Raw genomic sequence first — 26,635 nt, forward strand, 5'->3', positions numbered from 1 at the left:
GACAACCTCTTTAAAAACAGCAAATACAAACCTTTTAGATTGGATAAATGCAACTTGGGTCCATTCTTTTCGCACCACTTGTAATTTCCAGCCTTCATCTTTATTCATTTTCTTCCTAGGATATTTCTGCCAGAGAACGAGCAGGCTGTTACAGAGAACAATCCGATTTCCAGGGAGAACGATCTGATTCTTTGCTGAGAACAATCAGTTGTTCTCACTCATTCCTGGTTGTTCTTCTCCTTTAAGCGCTCCTTTCCTTTTGCGCATAGCGTGAACTCTTCCACCGAGCATGCAATGACCCTTGAACGAGCATAATATGTTTTCTCCAAATTCCTCTTTGATCCCTGATCTCCATTTTTGTTTTTTTGTTCATCCAAAATACCAATTTCACTCCAATTAAGCACAAGTGATCTACCAAGGTTTTTTTTCTCCAATCTATAGAAAAATTACTTAAATTTCTCATTAATAGCTATAATTATTCAGTTAAATCATGACAATTAAGGGGTAAAAATAGGTATAATATATGCATATCAATACCCTATTCAAGCGACTCCGTGAATCATTGCAACATGAGAAGCTTTAGAGAAGCTTAGACGCAACATGGCTAACTCACGAGAACAAATATATACAAACAATTTTCCACACACAAAAAAAAAAATCATATTTAGAGATGTTCGTGAAAAAACTCCAAAACGCTGCAATTTTCATAAAAAAATGTTAAACGCTGTTGTTGTATAAATCTAACCAAACGCTATATTTCCTATTGTTTGGCATGCAACGCTAAACAATCATCCGAAAAGTTGAAACAAATACTCCCTCATTATCTAAAATATCGTGGATTTTATTTATATAATTAAACATAAATTACTACTTGTAGCTAATTAATTTGGTTGTACAAGCAAAGTGTATTTCGTAAACACTAATAATAGTAAAATAATTAACTTTCAACAACAAAATTAATTAAAATGAAAGTTATTTTTTTAATTAAAATGAAGATCACAACGTGAAGTCTACATATAATTGGTACGTAATTGTACATACATATTGTACGTAAGTTACTGATTTTAAATCATATAAATAATATTTAAATTAATGCAAATTATCCTAACATTAGTTTTCATTTTTACACTAGTTCAAAATGTAAACAGAGAGAGAAATACTTGGACAAGCATGAGGAAAAGGTCGCTCGAAGTTGACCGGTCGGAGGTGCTACAAATTGATGGTGGTCATAAAATGATCAGCGGTGGTGCTCGAAGTTGACGGTGGTTGCTCGACCAGAGGCACTGAAGTTCGACGGAGGTTGGAGACTTGAAGGAGACTTACATAGGTGGGACACTTTGCTAGTGTGGAGATTAGGGAACTGGGAATTAGAGATTGAAAAAAGATCGCTAGCTAATATGTCCTTACTTTGGAAAAGGACATTGCGCCGAATCATAAATAAGGTCGACACAATTAACATCAATTGACTTGAGCAATTGCGTCGGCTCAACGACTAGAGCCGATGCAATCGGTGAGATTTCTAGCAATTGCTTCGAAAAAGCTCGATGCAATTGACTTATTTGCATCATTTTTTATAGTCCGATATAATGATGACGACCCGATTAAGTATTTTTTCACTAGTGTCTTATGCCTTCATCTTTTATCCTTCTCATTTTCAGTCCAATAAATTAATCTACTCAAATTTATAATTATAATTAGACTTTGTTATTGAGTATAATCTTTTTTTTACCAACATTTTGAATGTATCTCAGTTATTATAATTCAGTGAGAAAATATTAACAATTGGGAAGAAGTTAATTTTATTAGTAATAAGGTTGGTAAATGTTAGTATTATGTCCTGAAAACAATTGTTTTAGGATATTTTATTGTTTATAAAATGTTTATTTACTTATATTAGATTTATTATGTATATAGTTGTTATTCACTATTAAAAAAACATTTCATCTTTTATCATATAATTAATAGATAGAAGAAATCTTTAGTTTATGTTTAATGCATAAAATATTCATACAAGATGAAGTGAGACTAAACTTTATGATAATCAATCATAAACTTAAAGCACTCATGTCAAGTATTATGTTAAAGGATTAACGTAATGTTGTTTGAGATTTGCACGTAATAATGTCTTCTATTCTTATAGCCAGCTGATCTCACAAGCTATAAAAAATAGGATATCTAGACAGTTACATAGATGTATATGAAAGAGTTCTTATACATTGGAGATATGGAATGAGATACTAGATGGATAAATCTTTCGGATGTCAACCAAATTATCTCTTAGATGATAACATGTATAAATAATCTTCACGCTTAAATAATCGTCATGATAATTCTGGATTGTGGACTGTTGTTATCCAACACGATCCAATACACTGGGTGTGCCTCGGGCAGCGATTGGATGTTACATGAAATAATTGGAGGGTAGTTGAATGATAGATTAAACATTCATCACTCTTGATAGAAGAGAGATATATCACTGCCCCCTTGTGGAATAATTATAATAAATCCTTGCAAGGTGATATGTTATAGGTTGAAATTGAGATTTCATATAATCTATCTAGTTTGAATAATTCAACTTTGACAAGTAAACAAACATCTTTGTAGATGTGACTTGACATTTTCTATAGTCACGATTCGAAAACACCGGTAAAGTTAAAGTTGCAACAAGATTGGGATTTCCATCATTGTCGAAAATCACCTTAGAGGATGAGGAATTCTTGAAATAAAATCTCCATTAATATTATGCATATAGAGTATTTTATCCATGAAATTGAAACGAGGATAGGTAACGCCTTACCTGTCCTGCGGGAATCTCTAAAATTATTAATAACTTATATATATATATATCTTAAATATTAATATCAAATCTATACTTAATAAATATACTTAACAAACTAATTAAAAAACATATATAGATTAATTGAATTTAATTAAACTTTTGAATTACTATAATTTTCTTAATATTTTTTAAAAATAAGAAAAATCCCGTGGGATTCCCGCATGACGAGATAGGAAAACTTTTTTCAATTCCTATACAAAGACAGAGATAGAGATTCAAATAAATATTGGGAGATGGGATGGGAAACCCTACCATGTACCCGTTTGTACGCCGTCCGTTTACAACCCTAGTTAGTTAAAGAGAATTACGAATTTGCCTATAAATTTTTTGCTTTAATTGTTACTACAAACATTTAGGCAATACAAATTTCGTTATGATTCTTTTCAGCTCATAAATATTTTTCAATTGGCCTCAAAAAATTTAGCTCCTAAACTTAGTATTTGTTCCAAAATATCCATCTAAATTATAATATTGAAATATGGAGATGAAATGAACTTTTTGTCACAATAAAAATTTTATAGTGACAAACGCCAGTCATAATAAACATTTAGTCATAATCTTGATGTCTATTGTGACGAAACATCATTTGTTGCCATAGTCATAAATATTATAATAAACTAAAATTTATGAAATATGTTATTGTGACAAAACTATTGGTCATAGACGAATTAACTTTTTGGAGACAAACTATTGGTCTCCGCAATTTTCCACCATATATATATATATATAATAGTGACATAAATTTTACATAATAAGTATTTACTCACAATCTTTTGTATCTAGTCTGACTATTATGAAAATTATTTCATTTTGTCAGAATAATTATATTTATGGTGACAAAAAAAAAATATTTTTGTCACAAAATAATTAGTTACAATATCAGAAATAAAACTTGTCTTGCTTCCTTTTGTTTTCTATTTCAAAAAAAAAAAAAAAAAGCTTGTAAACTTATGACAAAAAGAAATAACAATCTGACTATTCGATTTCCCTTCATTTCCAACCACGACAAGGCGCGTGAATGGTTTCCAAGAATTTTTTATTATGATGGAGAGAAAAATGAAATAAATTAAAGAGAGAATGAAATTCATACTGTAAAAACAAATCATGTAGATAATTTGTAATATTGAGTAGTAGATTACAAGTATCATAAAGAAAAGTAGTAGTTTACAAGCATGATGGTGTATGCTATGAAATTCACAAATATAGTATCAACTAGGTAAAATAACATCCCGATACCAGATCATTTCGATTTTGGTGGATTAAGTCTTTAATCTTTTATTTCAACACATCAAATCTCTGATCTTTTTTTATCATATTAAGCTTCTACTTGCCTAGTTAGTTAGATGTGGATGTCCAATTTAGTTAAAAGAACGTTATTTCATCTGCGTTTAAAATTACTATTTTTATAGGGCTCAAAACAATGTTTTTTATGGATAAATAAAACATAAAAAACTTTTTTGAAGTAATAAAAATATAAATTTAGAATGCAGATTAAATGAATAACGTTCTATTAATTGAGTTGTACGGCCATATTTGACTTTTTTGATTATGGGGTACTTAGTGTGATAAAATAAAAGAACAGAAGATTAATGTGTTGAAATAAAATATTATGAATTCAATCCACCAAAATCAGAATGATCAGTGTTCTCGAGATGTTTATTCCCTATTTATTCATGTGTTTCCTGTATAAACTCAGAGCCCAAAGTGGATATATGTTCCTATGTGATGCATAGTGAAGTAGGCAAGTCCTTAGAGCCGCTCCTGTTATTTCCTGCATATAAAAATATTTATTTAAATACTTTTGTTTAAAAAAAAAAAAGAAAAAGAAGTGCATTTTAGTAATTTTACTTTTACAAAAACAAGTTTAATAACATGTTATGCAATCTATATATTGTATGCAATCAAATATGTGTCATTTTAGAATTTTCATACAAATTAAGAAACACAATTATATGCACTTAAATTAATAAATTTATATGGATTAACTAAATAAAAATTCTCTCTTCTATAATGATTGGAGAAGAAACTTTGAAAGCTTAAAAAACACATAAATCAAGACAAAATTTAAATGCTTAGACCAAAAAACTATACTAAATTTTATTGAAAAACGAAAACGACACTTAAAAAAGAATAAAAACAATTATCTAAAACGGCACTTATTTAAGAATGAAGGGAGTATTATATAAAATGAAATATAAATAATAATCATGTGAAATAGATTGTGTCAAGTGGATTCTATTTTTAAATGGTGTTGTGGTTTTAGAAATTGATAAATGTTACCTGCTGTGGAAATTCACCATTTTCAAGTTGTGAATTGATAAGTAATCTTGCCGCAGTATGCAATGGTGTTGGATCCCTCTCAACCTATTTATTATGAAATAATTAATTAATTAATATAAACAATTAAATTTGAGCTACAAATTAAATAAAGAGTCAAAAATATCAAATATTTTTAATAATTAATAATTAAATTATAAACTAACTTGTCCGGTATGAATAAGACCCATCATTGCCCATGCAGTTTGTACCGGATTTGATTTGTTTCCTTTTAACAATGTGAATACCTGAAAACAAAAGAGATATATATATATAATATGATTAATTAGCTCATTGATCACTTAAAATTACAGATTGATCTCTTTCCAAGTTGATGGTTGAAATTTAATTGCTAAATTCTAATACTGAAATTTAACTTGTGTTTAAGTCGAGCCGCTCATGAATGGTTCGGTGTTCGGTTCGATAAAAACTTGATTTGATTCGGCTCGATTTATAAACGAGCCGCTCGCGAACACGATTTAGAAGCTCGATTCGTAAACGAGTCGAATTTGAGCACGGTAGAGCTCGCAAGCAGACTCAGTTATAGGCTCGTGAAAGTTTATGAACAAACTCAATAGAAGCTCGTGAATAAGCTCATGAATAATATCGAAGGAGATGTTTAATGTTTAATGATAGATAGATCTATTTTTTATTTATTGTTTAAAAGAATTAAAAGGAGATGCTTAATTTTATAAATGTAAATTTGTATTTATTTCATTGGCTAAACATGCTATTATTTTATTTGATATTGTTTCATTGTCGAACACAATAAACGAGTTTGTTTATGAACATGTTTAATGAGTTACTCACAAGCAAAGTTGGTGAACAAAAGGAATGAGCAGCTCACGAGCTAAGCTCGTGAGTAGCTCGTGAGCAAACGAGCTTCTAAACAAGCCGAGCTCAAATACAAATTTGAGCACGAACCGAGCTCGAAGCTCGGCTTGAGCTCCCTAACATTATAACAAATCGAGCTTGAGCAGGCAAAGCTCGGTTCGACTCAATTACAGCCTAAGTAAGATTACGAATTGAGTATAATTATTTAATTAAATTACCGATTTAGTGCATGAGAGGTAGCTCTCTCCCCAACCTCCAGAACTGACTTGTTTGGAAAGTAGGAATTCACAACCTTTTTTTACAACTCTGCTATTCTCATATGTCTTACCAACAGCGGCCAAACCTCTTAATGCAAAATATGTACCATATATGTAGCAAATCCCCCAATTTCCATACCAAGAACCATCAGCATTTTGTGTATTTTCCAGATAATGAGTTGCCTTAGCCACTAAAATTTCTATATCTTTTTTCCTGTATTCAGGATGCAACTTTTTAAAAAGCACTAAACTCTCAATCACAGATGCTGTACATTCTGCGTACCTGAATTAAACCAAAGATATTCAAAATTATATTTTGAATTTCACCTCCCACCTTAACATTTAGGATTTAAAGTGTGCATACTCACGGATATTCCACCATTACTCCACCAAAAGCTTCACACGGATTGAACATCTAATAACAAAAAAAAAACCAAGTTAGCAATTTTTTTTTTTTGTAAAATATCGGGAAAGTTAAACAAAAGTACGAGTTTTATGATATTTATTGATGGTAAAATTTCCACTCTAACCTATATTCACTGGCAAATTATTAGAAGCATCCGGTTTTCCATGTGACTCGGAGGACCTTCCATATATATTTTGACACGTGTAACATGGACCCACGTACATATTATAAGAGGTTCCACTATTTTATTTATTACGCGGGTCATAATACACGTGTCCAAATGTAAATTGGGGGTCCTCCGAGTGACATGGAAAACCGAATGCTTAATATATAAGAACTCATATTCACTAAAAAAAAAAGTTAAAAAAAATTGAGTACGAATGGTAGGGAACAAATCTAGATATGTGTTTCTCAATTATAACCCTAAACTAATATAAGGGAATGGTTATATTTATTATATTTAATTTTTTTTTATCAATTTAGAATAAATGACCCTTTCTTTTTAAGATGAAAGTATAAAAAAATTCATGTGATTGCCAATCTAGATTTGTGGTTTTAAAATTTGTAAATTCACGTTTGTGGTTTGTGCGATTTGCAAATTCAGACATCCTGTCAAAATTATTGTAGCTATTTACCCTAAAATTGAAAGATTTAGAACAAGTAAAGGATTGAACAAACCACAAATCGGAGTTCATAAACTTTTAAATCATAGATTTATGTGAATTCACAAATATAATAAACTATATATACCACATTTTTGTTTTTCAATTCGATGTGCAATATAGAGTTTAAGTTACCATTGTTCATTGGCGGAGCCAGCCCAGAGCCCGAGGGGCTTCAGCCCCACCGGCCACCGACTCCGCTCCTGAGTAATAGGGGTTATGCCGCTTGTAGCCCATTAGTTTATATCTACAATTTGTAGTATTAGTTGAATATTTCAAAGTGCTTGAGTTGGTTAAGATGTGTGTTTTAATGTTAGGGGGTCATGGGTTCAGATCCCATGAATTTTATTATTTTATTTTATGATTTTTTTTTGTTTATTTGAACTTTATTTTCCATAAAATGATGTAACTATGTTAACATTGTTAATTAATTTCAATGAAATTTTATCTTCATAACACTTTTAAACTCATATTTACTATATCTCTTTCCGGAAAAAAAAAAATCAAACTTTTACTCTATGAGTCAAATAATTTAATTTCTGAGTTAAATTTTAAGAGTCAAATAACTTAATTTCTGAATTAAATTTTACTCTATGACAATTATAAAAAGAAATTATAACTAAAAATATACACCATCAAAATAAGGAAGATACAGTAAAATCTCTATATAGGAATACACTTGGAACCGAGCTATTTGTATAACAATTGGGAGGTTATTACTAAATAGAGTTTGGTAATAGAGGTTATTACCAAGTTGGGACCAAGTTTTTTTATAACAAAATAGAAAAAATTCCTATATAGAGTATTCTTATCTAGAGGTTTTACTGTATTTGTTACTGGTCTTAGAGACCATAATAGTTCCACAAAATAAGGATGATATCATCTTTGTCGTGCCTTATACAATATGAGATGCAAACATGGACGGCGAAAAAAGGAGAAAATAAAAATTATTCCCAAAACTATAGGGAACGAATTTTCTTATATTTGGCGATATTTTATCCTTCTCGTTAATTTCTAATCTTTTTGAAGTAATTATACATACCTCCAACCATGGACGACAAGATGGTGGCTCCCAAATTGAAATACCACCATTTCCCGCCTAGAAATATCCAACACAATATTTGAAGTTAGTAATTAAATCATTCATATTTTATTGTCAAACTTATTAAATAAAATAAAAGGCAAATAAACATTGTAATTAAGATTACTGATGATTCTGATTTTGGTGCATTGAGTATATGGTCTTTCATTTGAACATATTAAGTCCCTGATTATTTTTTACCGCATTAAGCATCCACTCGCCAAATAAGTTATCTAACTCAGCTAATAGAGTGTATTCATTTTATTTGTCTCTGAAATTATATTTTTTACGGTTCGAAATAAGCTTTTTATAGTTTCATTATAACTAAATTACACATATGAAAAAACTGTTTTCGAACTGTTAAAAATGCAAATTTCGAATGCAGATGAAATAAATAACACTATGTTCACCGAGTTTTATGTTAAATAATGATTTTGTTTTATATGACTAAAAATAAAAGATCAAAATCTAATGCGTTGAAATAAAAGGTCAAAAGCTCTTCATAAAAAAAAAATTCAGAAGCACATTTTACGAAAATAAGATTGATGATCATTATCTTTTTGTGAAAATAAAAAAGATTATAATTTGTCATACTTGCAATGTAAGTAGAAAATCCACGGCATCATATAATCGTTGTGATTCAACTTTTTTACCAACAACCTCTGTTGGCATCCTTGATAGTAACATTAAAACCTACAATAAAATGTTATATATAAATATGAGATCATGGTAATTAATGAATAATTAGTAAACATTATTATAATTTGTGTTTTAATTTAAATAGCTAGTTAGGTTAATTAATACAGTAATTAGTTGAATAATTACCATGACTGCTTCAGCTGTGCAGTCAGAGACTTGCCACCCTTGATCTTGATCCGCCAAAGCCCATGCCCCTTTTGACATATATCTCAATGTTTTCTTGAAATCTCCAGGTGGAGTTTCTTGTATCTTAATTATAAACCAAAATTAATCAATGATAATTGAAAAGAGAATGATAATTGAATTAAAATAACATTAAGTTAAAATAATCGATTAAGTTAATTTCTTTTAACTTTCTTTAATAATCATTATTCAAAATCACTATTTTTTAGTCAGCTGATCCTAAAGTGGTGGTGCAATGATGGAAGGCTTGAGTAAGGAGTGGAGTTCATTTTTAAAGAAACACATCTTGTTTTTTTTAGAATTAAGAATCAGCGACGAAAAAATTCATTCCCATTCTATATAATGTCAAATTTGTCAAAAAAAATCAGAAAATAAGGAAATTACTGACAGAATTTTGGTATTTAGCGATGAAAGTTTTCAATGGTAAATATAATTTTTTTGTTACTTTCTCCACATAGGTGGAGGGTCGACTGGCCCTCTGTGACCATGTGTAGGTGTGACACTGAAGAGTGCCCCTCAAGATGATGATGGGAAAATGATTGAACTATATTAGTACATGAAAATGCATTTAAAGCATCGAGGTTTAATAAATTGGATTTGGACTAAAATAAAAAAAATAGGTAAATAATATTGAACCAGGTTGTTATAATTGATAAATGAAGTATTATAAATTGTAATTAAGTAATTAAACAATATTTATTTAAAATGATTAAACAATAACTTTTTTTCAACAATAAAGTCTCGAGGGAGGAGGGGTATAATCACACCAAGGCTAAGGAAAGCTTCAAGACTCACAGTAACTTATAAGGGCTTACATATTGCTCCACCTAAAAAGACTCCCACAATGACAACGAGAATAAAATACATATGGGAATACCAAAAGAAACACTTCATTACCGTTAAGCCTATACTTATCATGAGTCGAGATGTGCCGGACCAAACCGACTTTTATAAAAAATGCTTACCCCAAGTCTAGCTAGCAGTTATTATTTAGACAAGCTAAAATCGAGCTAGGCTTGACCTTAAAAATCGATTTCTAATACCAAATAAGTCCACCTAAGATATATATATATATATATATATATATATATATATATATATATATATATCTCGATATGAAGCAAGGAGAGGAGCCTTGATACATGGCTCACACATCGTATGAGGTCAACCACACATCGTGTTGGTTAAGTGGGCATCCGGGAAAATTGGAAAAACCACATGATGTGTCACATAAACCACATGTCGTGTGGGATTCTTGGCGAGTCTCTGCTTCTATTTTGGTAATTCACATGGCATGTGACTAATGTCACATGTCGTATGAATCATTGTTGGGCCAATCCCCAACTTGTTCGGAAGAAAATCCACACGGCGAGTCCATCACACAACTCGTTCGTGTGAATTGCTCGAGTTTGAGCCACATGATGTGTCACCAAGGCCACACGTTGTGTGACATTACTTCATCAGCAAGTTCTGTGATTCTGCCACATTCTGCACAAGTGATATTTACTGTTTTGTCATTCTATATTTACTATTTTGCACTTAATTTTATATTTATCCTTATTTCATTTTCACCCATTTTACTCCTATTGTTTAGATGATGTTAGTATTACATAGCGGTTATTAGGTCTTTTCTCACCTAGGAATATGGAGGTATATAAGCCTAATATTTTGTAAGGAAGACAACTTTTTATCAATGAAAACCAATTTCTTCTGTTGAAGCTAAGGTTTCATACCTTGTTTGGAATTATTTCCTACTAGTCAAGCTAGAAAAGAGTATTATCCTTATTGGTTTACAATCAAAACCTTCATTATCATCACGATCCATGTAATATAAATATATAATTAAATTTTATATTTAAAAATAAACATTGAAATATATACATATGAAAATTTAATAATTAATATTAATAGAGCTAAGCAAGGACGATCCATATTATTTTTATAAAATCCAAACCCGTGCTAATTATATGTGGAATTTAGTAGGCTTGGAATGAGCCTAATTTAAAATCATTTTTCTTTATACAAACTTGGCACATTAGATACGGGTCTGGCCGGACTGAACGGATACCTAGGCCCGTGAACAAGTCTAGTTGATCACTTTATAGACAATAATAATTTAATTGAGTATGTAGAAAGAGTAATTAGTTAAACCTGAGTTTGCTTGATGAATTCATGAGCTCTTCTTAGAGTAATTCCATATTCATCAGTAAGATTACTTGCTAGAATTGCTTGAACGTGAAAAACCGCATCCCATAGCTGAGAGCCCAAATTCTGCATTGTCATAATTAATATCAATTTAATTAAATAGTGTTGATTATTAAATGATTAATTAGTTAATTAACTAATTAAACTGGGAAATTAAGGTAGTTAATTAACCAGCATTTTCATTCCATCTTCAGCAAACCATAAGTAATCGGGAAGTCTAGCAAGGTGAAACTTGAATGCTTCTTGTGTTGGATCTTCTTGCCAATAAATCAACATATGCAAAAGCTGGACATATATACATTAACAAATTACACGAACATTTAATTAAAGATTTAATGATTCCCATTTTCTAAATCTGTTACAAATTTCGAATAATAAAATATCAACGGAAATTATATGATTAACCTCATAAGTACACGTGGCAGAGTAAAAAATGATTTGAAAAAAAAATATATATATCACTTTAAACAAATTCTATCTTTAGGAAGTCAATAATCACTTTAAATAAACTCATGTGATTAATTAATCACTTTAAGTTATGGTAATATATGTATACCTTTTCCAAAGTACCATGGGTGATAAATCTAGTATGCAGATCCTCAAAGCGAATTAGATCCATTATTCTGTGCAAAGCTTTCTCTCTTAGTTTGGAAAATGGCCAACATTTCATAAGTCTTTCACCAACGTAATGAAACCCATCAAACGCCAACTCTAGTGCAAACGAAGGAGGGAGATAACGATCCTCCTGTATCATAATGTTACTTTTTAAATACAGCGCGCACCAAAAATTAATATAAAAACTATTATTCGTTTTATTTATTGATGAAATTTTAACATGTAGTATGATATGTATATAAGCTAATCAAATAATTATAAATATATATGTACTTCACCTGTAAACATGAATAACGTGCTTTGTTCCAATTAATTTGATCATATGGTTGAATATAAATTTCTTTCCTTATTTGAACGACGAGATCAGTGATAGGACCCACAAATTTCTTCCCGTACAAATATGCCATTGGACTATAAAGGGTGCGCAGGTAACACCACAACTTTTCTGTCATATTTATATGTAGATTTTAGGTTTACATCTTTAAAGAAGATATTTTGAATTATAAAATTCTATAACATAAATTTTGAAATGTAATCCTTTAATTTAATAAAAGTATTTCAAATTAATAAGAATTAAATTTCTTATTTGACAAAATAATTAAATAGAATATTTTTTAATTATAATAAAATAAACTAATTTAACAACTACAACCAATATAAAAATTCAATTGAATTAATTTCTTTTAAAATACTCAAATAATGCCAAATAAATTATTCAATATTTTTTAATTGGAAAAGAATCTTGCATAACTTTTTTATATAAAATTAAACTGAATAAAAATTAACAAAATCAACTATTTACCTGCACTGAATGGAAGAAATGAAGGGAGAATAAGCAATTCGGGAGGTATCGGATTGCATCCAGACCACTCATACACTCCAAGTACCTTCATATAATCCATTTATTTATATTTGAAAAATCATAATTCTTTAAGATGTAATATTCTAAATAATAGGGTAAAATTAAAAAAAAATCCCCTATGGTTTCATTTTTTTTTTTTGCAGAAAAATGATTGTGGTTTTTTTCTTTTCAAATACAGGACTGTGGTTTATTCCGTTACACTATTTACAGATTTGGTGAAGATGTCGTTTATTTGCTGACGTGGCTGAAGGGAAAATATAGGTTTTTAAAAAAATTGAGGTAAATTTAAAAAAAAACATGTGGTTTCACTTTTTTGCAGAAAAAATGACTGTGGTTTTTTCTTTTCAAATACAGGACTGTGGTTTTTCCATTACACTATTCACGAATTTGGTGAAGATGTCGTATATTTGCTGACGTGGCTGAAGGGCAAATATGAATTTTTAAAAACCCATATTTGCTTCAGCCACGTCAGTAAATAAACGACATCTTTGCCAAATCCGTAAATAGTGTAATGGAATATACCACAGTCTTGTATTTGAAAAAAAAAACCACAGTCATTTTTTTGCAAAAAAAAAAAAAAGGTGAAACCATAGGGTTTTTCTTTAAAATTTACCTCAATTTTTTTAAAAACTTATATTTGCCCTTCAGCCACGTCAGCAAATAAATGGCATCTTTACCAAAACTTATATTTGCCCTTCAGCCACACTCCTGTATTTGAAAAGAAAAAAATCACAATCCTTTTTCTGCAAAAAAGTGAAACCGCAGGGTTTATTTTAAAATTTATCCTAAATAATATATATAAAAGATTGGGGACAACATTCAAATTTAATCGATCAAATTTAGTATTAACATAGAAAACTTTTAGCAGTTGGTACGATTTCAAACATAATTGATGAAAAAATATACTTTTTTTTATTAACAGAAGGTTTGCGATTGCACCAACAGGTAAGCTTAAGATTTTCATTATTTTTTTTACATTGAGACTAAATTTCACTACAAGAAAAATGGTAATTACCAACTAAAAATTCCAATGTCTTAGTATATATATTTAATATAAAAATATCTTAATATATTAAATATATAAAAGTTCCTAAATGGCTCAAAAAATTTGCAACCACAAAATATATTTAACATCCATTTGGTTGCAATGTTTGCAACCATTAGAACTTTGACACCGTTTTTAAGTCTCAAATGTAGTTTACAAATGAAATTCTCAATTTCACAACCACGTGGGTTCTTTCCAACCAACTCGGTTGCTACATTGCGACCGATTTGAATTTGGTTGCAAATATCAGTGTCTACTTACCATTTTTCTTGTAGTGTTTATTCTATTTCGTTAAATTTATACTTTATCCCTAAAGATTTAGTTGAGTTGTTCACCGAAAGGAAGACTTTCCCCCAGCTTTGAGTGCTGATAGCACCTCCATGATCAAGAATCCATTTTCGGCCTTGAGCAACACTGTTATCTTTGACATCATCAGGTAATTGTTGGCCAAGCAAACGCAATGCAACATAATTAAGCACTGTGCACAACATTGAACTATGGCTCTCTACATGGAGTCCCCATCCTCCATCTTCATTCTGTTTTTTTTTTCATTATCAAACACACTGGCAATTATAGAAAAAATTCTACTATGGTACCGTACCAGTTTGGTCTCGGACCATGGTAGAAGCACTACAATCCTAGAATATAGGATAAAGTATATAAAAAATACAAATAAAGAGCTGATGAGGTATGTTCTGTTAGCAATCAACATTTTTTTAAAATATTGTTATAACTGATGACGTGTCTATTTGACCAAAATTTGACCAATGGCATATGCGTCTGAGAACTTCTACGATGGGTCGGGTGCAATAGACTCAACCAATGAAAAGAGAGAGGCATGCTACCTCATTGGGAGATTATTAGTGTAAGGAAAAAAAGTTTACAATTGTCATGTTTCTATTGGCAAAGTCCAATTGACCAGTACCATAATAGAATTTCTCTATGCATCTTATGTTAGTATTTTTAAAGACCAATATGCCATTTGTAAAATTACGATCTAATGGACATGTTATCATTTATAAACGATAAATTGTTTGCTAACCGAAGATACTTCACACCTTTATTTGCAAGCTTTTAAAACATATCTTTGTGAGCTTGCAAATAGAGTAAATTATGCGCATTTGTTTTATACTTTGCCCTAGATATATATATACAAGATATATAGTTATATGTGTATAATTTCATACTTGATGGTTGTATATATATCGTAGTATTTCTTTTCCTTATATTATACGCATTTTTATATACTGTGCCCTATAATATACGTAGAATACATGTATTTATATATATGTATAATTACATACTTGATGGTTGTATATATATCGTAGTATTTCTTTTTTGTGCTCATCCGACAGGGCCGTATGAAGTGTTCTGGTAATATAGAGACATATAATCTGCAATTTGCAAAACTTTAAATATTAGAATCAAGTATAATTGTATATCGAAACAAGATTATTTTACGTAAAACATGTACCGATTAAAAAGGTAAGAAAACCAAGCTAATTTATGATACGAATACCATTTGCAGAGACAACTCAACTAATACTCGGTTGTTACTATTTCATAGCACTTATATCATATGTAACGATATAGATTACATATATAACATAAAACTAGGGGTGTGCATCGGAACCGAACCGAACCGAAAAAACCGAATACCGAAATGATCAAAATAATTCACACCAATACCGAACTGAATAATAGGTAAAATTGAATTAAAACCGAACCGAATATGCGGTCCGGTTCGGTTTAAACCAAACAAACCGAATTAAGTTAAAAATAACAAATAACAAATAAAAATCACTATATTTTCTCATTAGATTTACCTCAACAACAACAAAAATTGAAATATTTTCAAAATAAATCTATATTGGTTATTATCTCAACAATATAAAAACAATTAAACTTGTATAATCAAATATGTGTGTGTATATATATGTGTAATGCGGTTCGGTTCGGTTGTTTTTTACATTTTCTGTCAAACCGAATACCGAAATACACTTAAAATTAAAACCGATGCCGAACCAAATTGTTAAAAAAACCGAACAGAAAACCCAAATTCACTCGGTTCGGTTCGGTATCCGGTTTAAACCGAACCGATGCACACCCCTACATAAAACGATATTGACACGAAACCGAAAATAATATTACGTACATACCATAGGAGGAGTGAGAAACAATTGTCCAGAAAATTCAGAAGGCCAGTGGCCATCACTTGCTTGGATTGCACAATTGAATCGGACAGCTTTTCTTATAACTGTTTCAAGTTTTTCATCTGTTATTTCTTCATCTTCTTCCAATCTAACTCTTGGTATGTTCAACAGATCAATTTGATTTTCTTTGATAAGCTGTGTACATAATTTTAACACATAAAAAAATCAATTAGGGTTAAAAAAAACTCAATAAATTATGTTAATTATTTCTAATCAAGTGCCAAATCAGCCTTGTTATAAATTTTACATATGCTCGTCGGATCGTCATCCGTGTGTCGGAACAATACTTTGATGATATTATATATTTTAGTGTTGAGAATTTATAATTTAAGGTCTAGAATTTATTTTTTAAGATTTAAGGTGTAGAATTTTATATAAATAATTAACTAAAAAAATAAATAAATAATTAATTGGTTAATATTAGTCTTTTATATTTTAATAATACACTGCTTAGTACCTTATATATGGAGAGATTAAACTGTATAATAATTCTAATATTTGAAGGAATAAATTCTTGAATAAAACAAAAGTTAAAAACTAGACAGTGTTAAAATATGAGCACTAAATAGTGTGTTAGGTAAAAGTATAGTGACTAATAAATTATTAACCTTTAATTAATTACACGGGGTTACGTGGCACTAAATTATTGATTCGTCACACCACATTATCCCTGGGCCACATATAGTAAAATCTCGACACCTTGAGAAATTTTACAGTACTTTGAGAGTAATACTTCCGACCAATGAAAATCGTTTTGAATGCCACTACATTGACATGATTGGTGGAAAGAAAAAAAATATATACATGTGTCCTGAATTCACTGCTCCGAAGTATTTTTCTAGCCACCTTAGATTGTTGAGAGTGTAAAAATAAGGTCATTCCATATACATTAAGTTGATTTTTTTTAAGTACAAAAGCCGATTTGTAAAGGCAGACCTCGTGGTATAAAACTTTGCAAATTGACATTTTTTTTTTTGCTGTTTACAAACTCAGTCATTCTGTCAAAATTTATTGTCGTGACTATTTACCAAAAAATGGAGCGATTTAGAGCGATTAAAAAGACTGACTTTATAAATTACTAAAAATACAATATCTGATTTTACAAATTAACTAAACTTTGATTAAAAAATTGACTCACTGCAAATTTTACGAAACACATAACACATGTTTATAAACTTTTAAGCCACGGGAATGTCAATCGGCCGGGTATGTTTGTACCTGAAAATTCTTGGGAAAGTCACTGCATGCTTTAACTTGAAAACGATTAGCAGTGAAATTCTGTTGTGCATTTTGAATTTGTTGAAGTTCATCAGGTGTGCCAAGATCTTGATGGAAGCTCCAAACCTGTCTGCCTACGAAATTATTGGTACTAAATAGATAAGGATTTTCGTCGCCATTACCTATCTCAAGCTTCCACATTTTCTCTCTTTTTTTAAAAAAAAATTCTTAACTTGAAATAGCAATAAAATCGAAATGGGTTGTGCATTATCTATATAGAATTCAAGTAAGCAATTAATAGCAACTCATTAATGCATTCTACTCCACAGTTGCATAATAATTTTCTCACCAAAAAATATGAAATAATTATTCACTCAAAGCAATAAATGATGAAATGGATGATTCTAAAAATAATCAATGTAGTAATTTGAATGATTGATTTGCAGATATGTGTTTGTAAATTTTTGTATTGTACAAAGAAGAAAAAGAAATATAAGATTCTCAGCAAAATTAATGGTATTTAGATTGATAATTGTCATGTTTGGTAAAAATTAGTCAACTTTTAATAGTGTTGTTTGGTGAAGGTCATGTTTGTCAAATAGTTGTTAGCTAATAGTTGATTACATTAGCCGTTAGCCGATTAGTTTTTTTGGTTAACTAATTTGACTAGCGGATTATATAAGCTTATTTAGTTAAACTTAGTTGATTACTAATAGCTGTTTATATAAAACGACAAATAAATACATTGTTATTTTATTGTTATATTTTATTTGGGGTTTAAAGGGTAGTAATTATGGGTAAAAATGTCCATCAAAAGAGATTGAGCAATAAATTAATTGAAAAAACTCTTAAAACTAGCTTTTTGGACCAATAAGCTCTTTCAAACCTCTACTCATCAAACACCGCTATTTGAGGTTTATCTAGTCAAAATCTATAAAGTGGCCCAAACCTCTAATTTTACTCCAAAAAACTTTTTGCCAAATAGGGCTGAAGAGATGTTTGAAAGAGCTTATTGGGTAAAAAAAAAAAAATTGAAAAAACTGGTTTTATGAGCTTTTTATGGACATTTTTACCCCTAATTACTACCATTTAACCCCAAATAAATGATTTACCATATTCTTATTTGTCATGTTAGACAAACAGATATTTACAATCAGCTAAGTTTCACCAAACAAGTTCACCTAATCAGCTAACAAAAAAGATAATCAACTAACAACTAATGTAATTAACTATCAGCTAACAGCTAACAATTATTTGCCAAACAAAGACATTATCCGTTTAATTCTTGATGGGTCAAGATTGAAATTTTCAACAATTAAATTTGTTTAAAACCCCATGTTTTTTATTTTCTAAAATCATCATTTTCAAAATTTTACTTTTTAAATATTCATTTTCTTTGTTCTAATCATATAACATTTAAATGACATAAAATTAAAATTAGAAAGTTGAAAATTGAAAATTGCTGATTAAATTCATATACACAGAAAGCAACCACCCCCCTTACTTCCATCCCCAAGCTTTCTCTCTTTTCCTTCTATATGTCGCCTCTTTCTTCTTTTTCTTCTCCGCCACAACTCTTTCTTTTCCACTTTTAATTAGATCTAATTGGAGGAAGAGTAAGAAACTTACTATTTACATACTTGTTTCTTCTTTGTTTCACGTGGTTTGAAATCTATATATATCATTGGATTTTTTTCGGGTCCGATTCCATATTTGTCAGTTCGTTCATTTATAACTTTTTCGGAGTTAGCAAGAATGAAAACAGTTGATCTTGTCCTAAATCACTAGATTTATATGATTGTAAAAAACAATGACTCAGATATGAATGTTTAAAATAGGCTAAATGGTGAAGATTGTATTGCATCTGTTTTTTTTTTTTTTTTTATTATTTGGATTTACAATAAGTATATAATTTATCGTTTGTTTGTGTTAGTTATACCTTTTATTGCTTTTTTTTGTTATATAGTATTTTTCTTTCCTCTGTGGATTTTGTGTTGGTTTTAGGGACTGTTTGTTTTGTCTATTGTTTGCTGTTGGAAATACTGTTTTTCCAAAAATTACGGATTCAGGTGCTTTTGTAAAATGTTATTTTTCAGGTGTAAAAGGCAAACATGAGGTTCTTAACCTAACATTTAAACTCTTTCTTTTGAAGTAAAAAGGTAAACAGAAGCATGAAAATGAGCAAACAACATCCCCTTAATCTGTATTTGTATGAAGTTGTATTCCTTACTTCTTCTTTATTGTACTTGTATTTTTTTCGTAAAAATGAATGATATAAGCATTTTCATAAAAAAAAGCATATATAACCCCGTCAGATAAATTATATATATGTGGTGTACAACATTTGAATACTTTCACACTTTGGTGTACAACCTTCAATTTTGCACAAAACTGTACAACCTTTTGATGACCTTCCACTAAAGTATACAACCGGTAATTGTGACCGGCCAATCCGAAGTCAACGCGCCAAATTAGCCTTTTTTATCCTACCAATTTAAAAAAGTGGAACCCACTTTTTATGTAATTACTAAAATATCCTTATCCCTTATGTAATTTCTCCGTCCATTTCAAAATAATTTTCACATTTTATCAAATTTTGTTATTTCATATTATCGGTCCAGTTTAGTTTTAAGGTAATTTTTTCCGATTTTACCCTTATTAATGAGTTTAATATTAATTAAAAAATTTGTGATTTTATGTTTTCAATGTATAAAGAGTGGTTTAATTTAATGAATGGTATAATAAATGATGATTATTAATAAAGAGAGAGAAAAAGTATTTTAGTCTATGTTCTATAAATTTAATGCAAATCAATCATTTCAATTTGGTTAAATGTGACGAATGTTTGCTAAGACACTTTAGATGATTGAAAATCACTCTAGACTTTTACACAATAATATGGAAATTGGTGTAAGGTTTTTGCTTTGCTTTTCTCACAGAACTTTGTGTATGAATTTGGACAGCGTTTCGGCTAATTGAAGATCTGCATGGATTGAAGCAAATGAGAGACCTTTATATAGTGACACTTTTTGAGTGAGTTACAGAGAAGTTAGAAAGAGAAAGGGAAAGGGAAGTTGAAAAAAAAGAAGGAAGAAAGAAGACAATGACAAAAATTCTAATAAGGCTAGATCTAACGGTGCTATGAATTTCCATCTAGGATTCTAATAAGGCTAGATCTAATGATGCTATGAATTTCCATCTAGGATTCTAATAAGACTAGATCTAACGGTGAATGATCAAATTCTACATGGTCATTAAGGTGCATGTGATCAAGACTGTGACATTTTAGTATTCATGTTTTAGAATAATTAATATTATTCATGTATTCCAGTCTTGATTACATGCACCTTCATGACTAAGTGAATTTGGTCATTCACCGTTAGATCTAGGCTTATTAAATCTAAACCTCACGATATTTTGAATCTCCACTTTAGGATTCTAATAAGCCTATAGATCTAACGGTAAATGACCAAATTATACATGGTTATTAAGGTGCATGGGATCAAGACTATAATATAATATAATTGATTGGGTAAATTACATCCATGGCCACTGAATTATACCCATTTTCACATTGTGACTACTGAACTTCAATTCTTTCTAGTATGACCATTAAAATTTACACTTTATTACACCGGTAGCCACTGTGACCGTTGACCATCATTTGTGACCTTTGACTCTCATTTTTTTACCTGTTCTCTCTCTCATTTCCCCTTCCAAAACCTAAATACTCATTTTACCCTTCCTTCTCCATTTTCTCTTTCTTTCACTCCCCTTTCTCTCTCTAACACCATTAAAGTACCATGGAATGGGGTGTGACGTTGAAGATAAAAGCACAGTGGTCATCAGTGTAATAAAGTGTAAAATTCAATAACCATACTGAGAAGAATTAAAGTTCAATGGCCACAATGTGAATATGGGTGTAGTGCCAAATTTACCCATAATTAATTAGTATAAGCTTTTTAATTAATGTGCACACATGAGTATGATATCAGTTTTAGAGGTGGATAATCAAATGTTATTATCTACTCCCAGTTATTTGGGACATGATGTCTAATTTCAACTTCATTTATTGGATTTGTTACCGGTGCAGGCCGCTAAGTTGCCAAGGATGCTTCAACATAAGTCCTTTAAAACCACTGTTTATTCCTGTTAGGCGAAAAAAAAAATTACAACAAGTAAAATGTAAGAAATAAAACTTCATATAAGTAAAAGCTAAAGTCAATACAAGATCCATCAAATGATGAAAACGACTATAAAAAAAAAAGCAAAAAACCTATAAAATGTATAAAAAACATCTAACAACAATAAAACATATATTTCTCATAAATCCAAATTTGTAGAAAAGCATCTGCAATCCAAATTTCATCATTTAGGTCATTCCGAACATTTGAATCGGAGCCTTTTTTTGTTGCAACCACGCAAATTTATTGATCCACGGATAAGATAAACCATTTCTGCTCTTGCTAAATCCGAGAAAGGTATAAATGACTGAATAATATAGACCATATACAATTCAGACGGATAAAGAATATCTGATAAAGTATATGAATACAGACAAAAAAAAAAAAAACACAGAAACCTAACTCAGATGGAAGGAGTAAGAAGGAAGACAAACTTCTTTCGTCCTCCTTATAATAGATCAACAAAATAGAAGACTTTGACACAGGAGAAGAAAAGGGAAGAGAAGAAAGAAGAGGGAGATGGAAGTTTTTTTTCTTCATGCGAGTGGAAACGAAAGATTGTGTCATTTGGCACTTTGATAAAGCTGGTATTTACTCTGTTAAATCTTGTTATCTTCTGACGCTCGTCGATCGACTTGGGTCATCTTCAACTGAACTCGTTTGGTCCTTCTGGATCATTTTAGAGAGAAACTTCGGATTGACATGTCATAATTACCGGTTGTAAACTTTAGTTGGAGGTCACCAAAAGGTTGTACAAAGTTGTACACCAAACTGTGAAGGAAGTCAAAGGTTATACACCACGTATGTAATTTACCCTACTCCATCAAAACATCTTTACAAGTAAGTTAACTGTACTCTCCTTAATACTTTTCAATATCTATTAATCTCAAAACGGGCTTGTCGAAAGGAAACACCAGCATATTCTCAACACCGCTAGAGCTTTAAAATTTCAGAGTCATTTACCCAATGGCTATTGGAATTTTTTGTTGGTCATGCTGTGTTCTTAATAAACAGGACACCCACTCCTTTGTTAAGTAACAAATCTCCGTTTGAACTGTTATATGGTCATGTTCCTAATTATTCTGATTTAAGAGTGTTCGGATGCTTGTGCTTTACTGGTACTTTGCTCCAAAATCGGAGTAAATTTGATTCTAGAGCAAATAAGTGCATTTTTCTGGGTTATGTGCAGGGACAAAAAGGGTATAGGGTGTTGGATGTTCACACTAATAAAATTAGCGTCTCTAGGAATGTCAGGTTTTATGAAACTGTATTTCCTTATGGAAATCCTGATGTTCTTGATAGTTTTAATTTAGAAATTAGTAGTGATTATTTGAGTAATGATGGGTCTGTGGTTGTAGAGTCGTCACCTTGTATCAGGTCTAGAATGCGTAATCAGCCCCAATATTTGAAAGATTATCACTGCGCCTTAGCTAACTCGGAAACTATTATTGGGATGGAGCAAGATATATGTCACCCTATATCTTCTGTTATGACTTATGATAAGCTTTCCCAAAACCAGAAAAAATTTTCTTGCTCTATCATAACCGAAACTGAGGCCAAGTCATATCAGGAGGCTTGCACTAATCCTAAATGGAGAGAGGCGATGCAGGCTGAAATTGATGCTCTTGATAGAAATGGGACTTGGGAAATTTGTTCTTTGCCTAACGACAAAGAGGAGGTAGGAGCTAGGTGGACTTTTAAGATTAAGCGTAATAGCGATGGTAGTGTCGAGCGTTATAAGGCAAGATTAGTTGCAAAAGGTTACACTCAGCAAAACGGAGTCGATTTTTTAGAAACCTTTTCCCCTGTAACCAAGATGACTACTATTAGGATGCTTCTTGCATTAGCAGCCATAAATGGTTGGTTTTTAGAACAGCTCGACATCAACAACGCTTTTTTACATGGTGACTTACAGGAAGAAATTTACATGGAACTTCCACCTGGAATTGAAACTGATATAATTAATCCTGTTTGTAAATGAAAAAAATCCCTTTACGGCTTAAAGCAGGCTAGTCGGCAGTGGAATAGCAAGCTAACTGCCTCGCTAAAACAGTTTGGTTTTCAACAAGCTGATTCTGATCCTTCTTTATTTACTAAGTTTAATGTTGATAAATTCATTGCTTTAGCCGTTTACGTGGATGATATTATACTGGTTAGCGATAATATGTCATCAATCGTTCAGATCAAATCCTACCTTCATGCTTGTTTTAGCATTAAGGATTTGGGAACTTTAAAATTCATGTTAGGTCTGGAGATTTCCAGGACATCTGCAGGTATTTTATTATATCAGAGGACGTACACTCTTGATCTGCTTAGTGAGTATGGCTTCCTTGAAGCTAAACCATGTAATACCCCTATTTCTATGTGTGATGTTGATATAACCGAATCCGAGTGTTTAGTTGATATTACAGGATACAGACGCCTAGTTGGAAAGTTACTTTACTTGACGAATTCCAGGCCGGACATCGCTTTTGCAGTACAAAGATTATCTCAGTTTTTGCACAAGCCACAGGAACATCATTTAAGAGCAGCCCACCGGATACTTCGCTACCTTAAGCTTCATCCTGCTCAAGGTGTTTTTTATCCGTCCAACTCTCAACTTCAGCTCAAAGGGTTCACTGACAGTGATTGGGGAAATTGCAAAATCACACGGAAATCAGTCACGGGGTTTGCTGTTTTTCTGGGAAACTCTTTAATTTCATGGAAATCGAAGAAGCAAAACACCATCAGTCGATCTTCATCAGAATCTAAGTACCGGGCAATGGCTTCCACTGCCTGTGAACTGCAATGGCTTTTATTTCTTCTAAAGGATCTGCACATATATCACCCTAAACCTGCTCTACTGTATTGCGATAATCTATCTGCCATCCATATAGCCAAAAACCCAGTCTTTCACGAAAGAACCAAACATATTGAAATCGACTGCCATTTTGTTCGCCACAAGGTTCAAGCTGGAATTATTCACCTACTGCCTGTACCGTCTGCTGACCAATTGGCGGATTGTTTTACCAAACCTCTCCATCGTCCTGCTTTTCATTCATTTCTTCATCGACTTGGGATTTTAGACTTGCATAATTCTCAGCTTGCGGGGGGATGTAAGACTAAATCAACGATCCAAGATAAAAGTCAACAAAAGACAAATATGGTTGAGATTAAAGATCTAGAAGAGGAAGAGAAGAATGCACATTGCTCTCCTATAAATAGCACCTGATAGTTGTAGTCTAATTCAACTTTTCTATTATTCTTACTTTCAATTTCTTCTTCTGTAACTTTACCTTTGATTTAGTTAAGAATTACTAACTTTATCATCGGCGGTGTTATGGCCGAACTCAACGGCATCTCCCCAGTAAGGAATAATCATCAATGAGAAAGTGTTGTTACCAATGATATAAGCATTTTGATAAAAAAAAATTAGAATGTTAAAGAATTAAAATTGTTTATAACCGCATATCCTAATTTTAATCGTTTTACTTTTTCAAGATACGTGGTGCAACGAATATTCTGCATGTAACTTACTTTTTTTTTGTCATCGACTAATTGATTGGTTATATTTTATACAAGTTGAGAGACTACCTAAATATTTTATGCAAGTTAATAAAACTATCGGAACACTTTAAAAGTTTAAGATTCACCAAAGTTTTTTTTTTCATCAAATACAAACAAATGGTGCAGGATTAACCCTTTGTTTGGGGTAATTTCATTGGCCCTAGTTGGAAAAATTTTCCCTGGAAGGGACTATTTCCCAACCAAGGTTACTAATATATATTCTTTTAAAAAATTAATTACTCATTACGGAAAAAGTAATTACTCATTACGGCGCCAAAGACGCGGTAATGAGCAATTGACAGCAATCTTCTGTCAATTAGTGTGGGCAGTGGCTTCACACAAATATATAAAAAAAATTAATTTATTATTTAATAAAAATAAAAATAAAATTTATAAAACAAATATAATAAAGTTTTAGTTTATTATTTCATAATATAAAATTATATAAAAATTATAGTAATGTTGATTTTTTTTTGGTATAATTTTCAAGTATGATCAATTTTAATCACACATTACCAAAAATTTGAAAAGACTTGTTTGACTATTATTTAGCTACGTTGGATCTTCTAAATAGTTTGTCAGCAGTTTCATATTATTAATATTTTAGATAGTTTCAAAAAACTAAACCTGCTACATATAAATTAATCACGGTTTTTTTTAAATTCTCAAAAATATTTTTATTTTTTTATAACAATTCTCAAAAATATTTTTATGTGTTATTAATGCACTAAATATTTTTTTTGTTAGTAATGCATTAAATATTTAACCTTAACGTTTCAAACGAAGTGCAGATTTAGCCCTAACATATGAAATTTTGCAACACTTTTTTTTTTTTTTGAAATTGTCTAAAATATTTTTATGTGTTATTAATGCACTAAAGATTTTTTTGGGATAAGGTACCAAAATAGGTCTAAGGTTTTTGGGTAAGTACCTTTAGGCTCAACGTTCAAAATAGCACCAGTATAGGCTTAACGTTTACAACCTAATATGAATTTAGGCTTAATGTTTACATTATAGCATCAATTTAGGCCTCACGTACAAAATAGCACCAATATAGGTTTAACGTTTACAAAATAATACGAATTTAAGCTTAACGTTTACAAAATATATCCAATTTAAGCTAAACGTCACAATTAAATTAATCATATTATATTCTTTTTTCTATTAATTTATATGTTATCTTTTTATTTAGTTCTATATTCTTATTTATTACAATACAATTAATTAGTATTCTTACCCATTAAGATATTATATTTGTTTTTCATCAATGATTTCATGACTCCTAAATTCCATTACTCATGTTTTAGAGAGAAACTTTAGATTGACAGGTCATAATTACCGGTTGTAAACTTTGTTGGAGATTTAAGGGAAATAGGAAAATGGCCTTTTAGTCATTTGCCACTACTCTTGCTACTTTATGTATCCCACATGGGAAACTTGTGAGGAAGTTGAAAGGTTTAAATTGGGTTG

The 26,635-nt window shown here is 30.7% G+C and overlaps 1 protein-coding gene across 3 annotated transcripts; it reads right to left on the reverse strand.

The window, feature by feature from the left end:
* Positions 1-3,931: 3,931 nt before the first annotated feature.
* Positions 3,932-17,660, reverse strand: LOC136223461 (beta-amyrin synthase 1-like). 3 transcript variants are annotated; one of them, XM_066011468.1, is made up of 17 exons: positions 17,436-17,660; positions 16,164-16,352; positions 15,309-15,398; positions 14,340-14,540; positions 12,900-12,984; positions 12,376-12,542; positions 12,039-12,227; positions 11,654-11,767; positions 11,429-11,548; positions 9,221-9,343; positions 8,990-9,088; positions 8,357-8,413; positions 6,615-6,661; positions 6,208-6,529; positions 5,323-5,403; positions 5,120-5,203; positions 3,932-4,610 (listed from the first exon to the last, which is right to left on the reverse strand). In XM_066011468.1, exons 1-17 carry the CDS (start codon positions 17,634-17,636, stop codon positions 4,503-4,505), a joined length of 2,277 nt encoding a protein of 758 aa, XP_065867540.1. In that variant the 5' UTR covers positions 17,637-17,660; the 3' UTR covers positions 3,932-4,502. The 3 variants fall into 3 exon arrangements, with proteins under 3 accessions (XP_065867540.1, XP_065867541.1, XP_065867542.1); XM_066011469.1 differs by lacking the exons at positions 15,309-15,398; positions 16,164-16,352; positions 17,436-17,660 and adding an exon at positions 15,192-15,219; XM_066011470.1 differs by lacking the exons at positions 12,376-12,542; positions 15,309-15,398; positions 16,164-16,352; positions 17,436-17,660 and having other exon boundaries at positions 14,340-14,372.
* Positions 17,661-26,635: the final 8,975 nt, after the last annotated feature.

Source organism: Euphorbia lathyris, chromosome 3 (assembly GCF_963576675.1).
Source record: "Euphorbia lathyris chromosome 3, ddEupLath1.1, whole genome shotgun sequence".
In the NCBI taxonomy this organism is placed as follows: domain Eukaryota; kingdom Viridiplantae; phylum Streptophyta; class Magnoliopsida; order Malpighiales; family Euphorbiaceae; genus Euphorbia; species Euphorbia lathyris.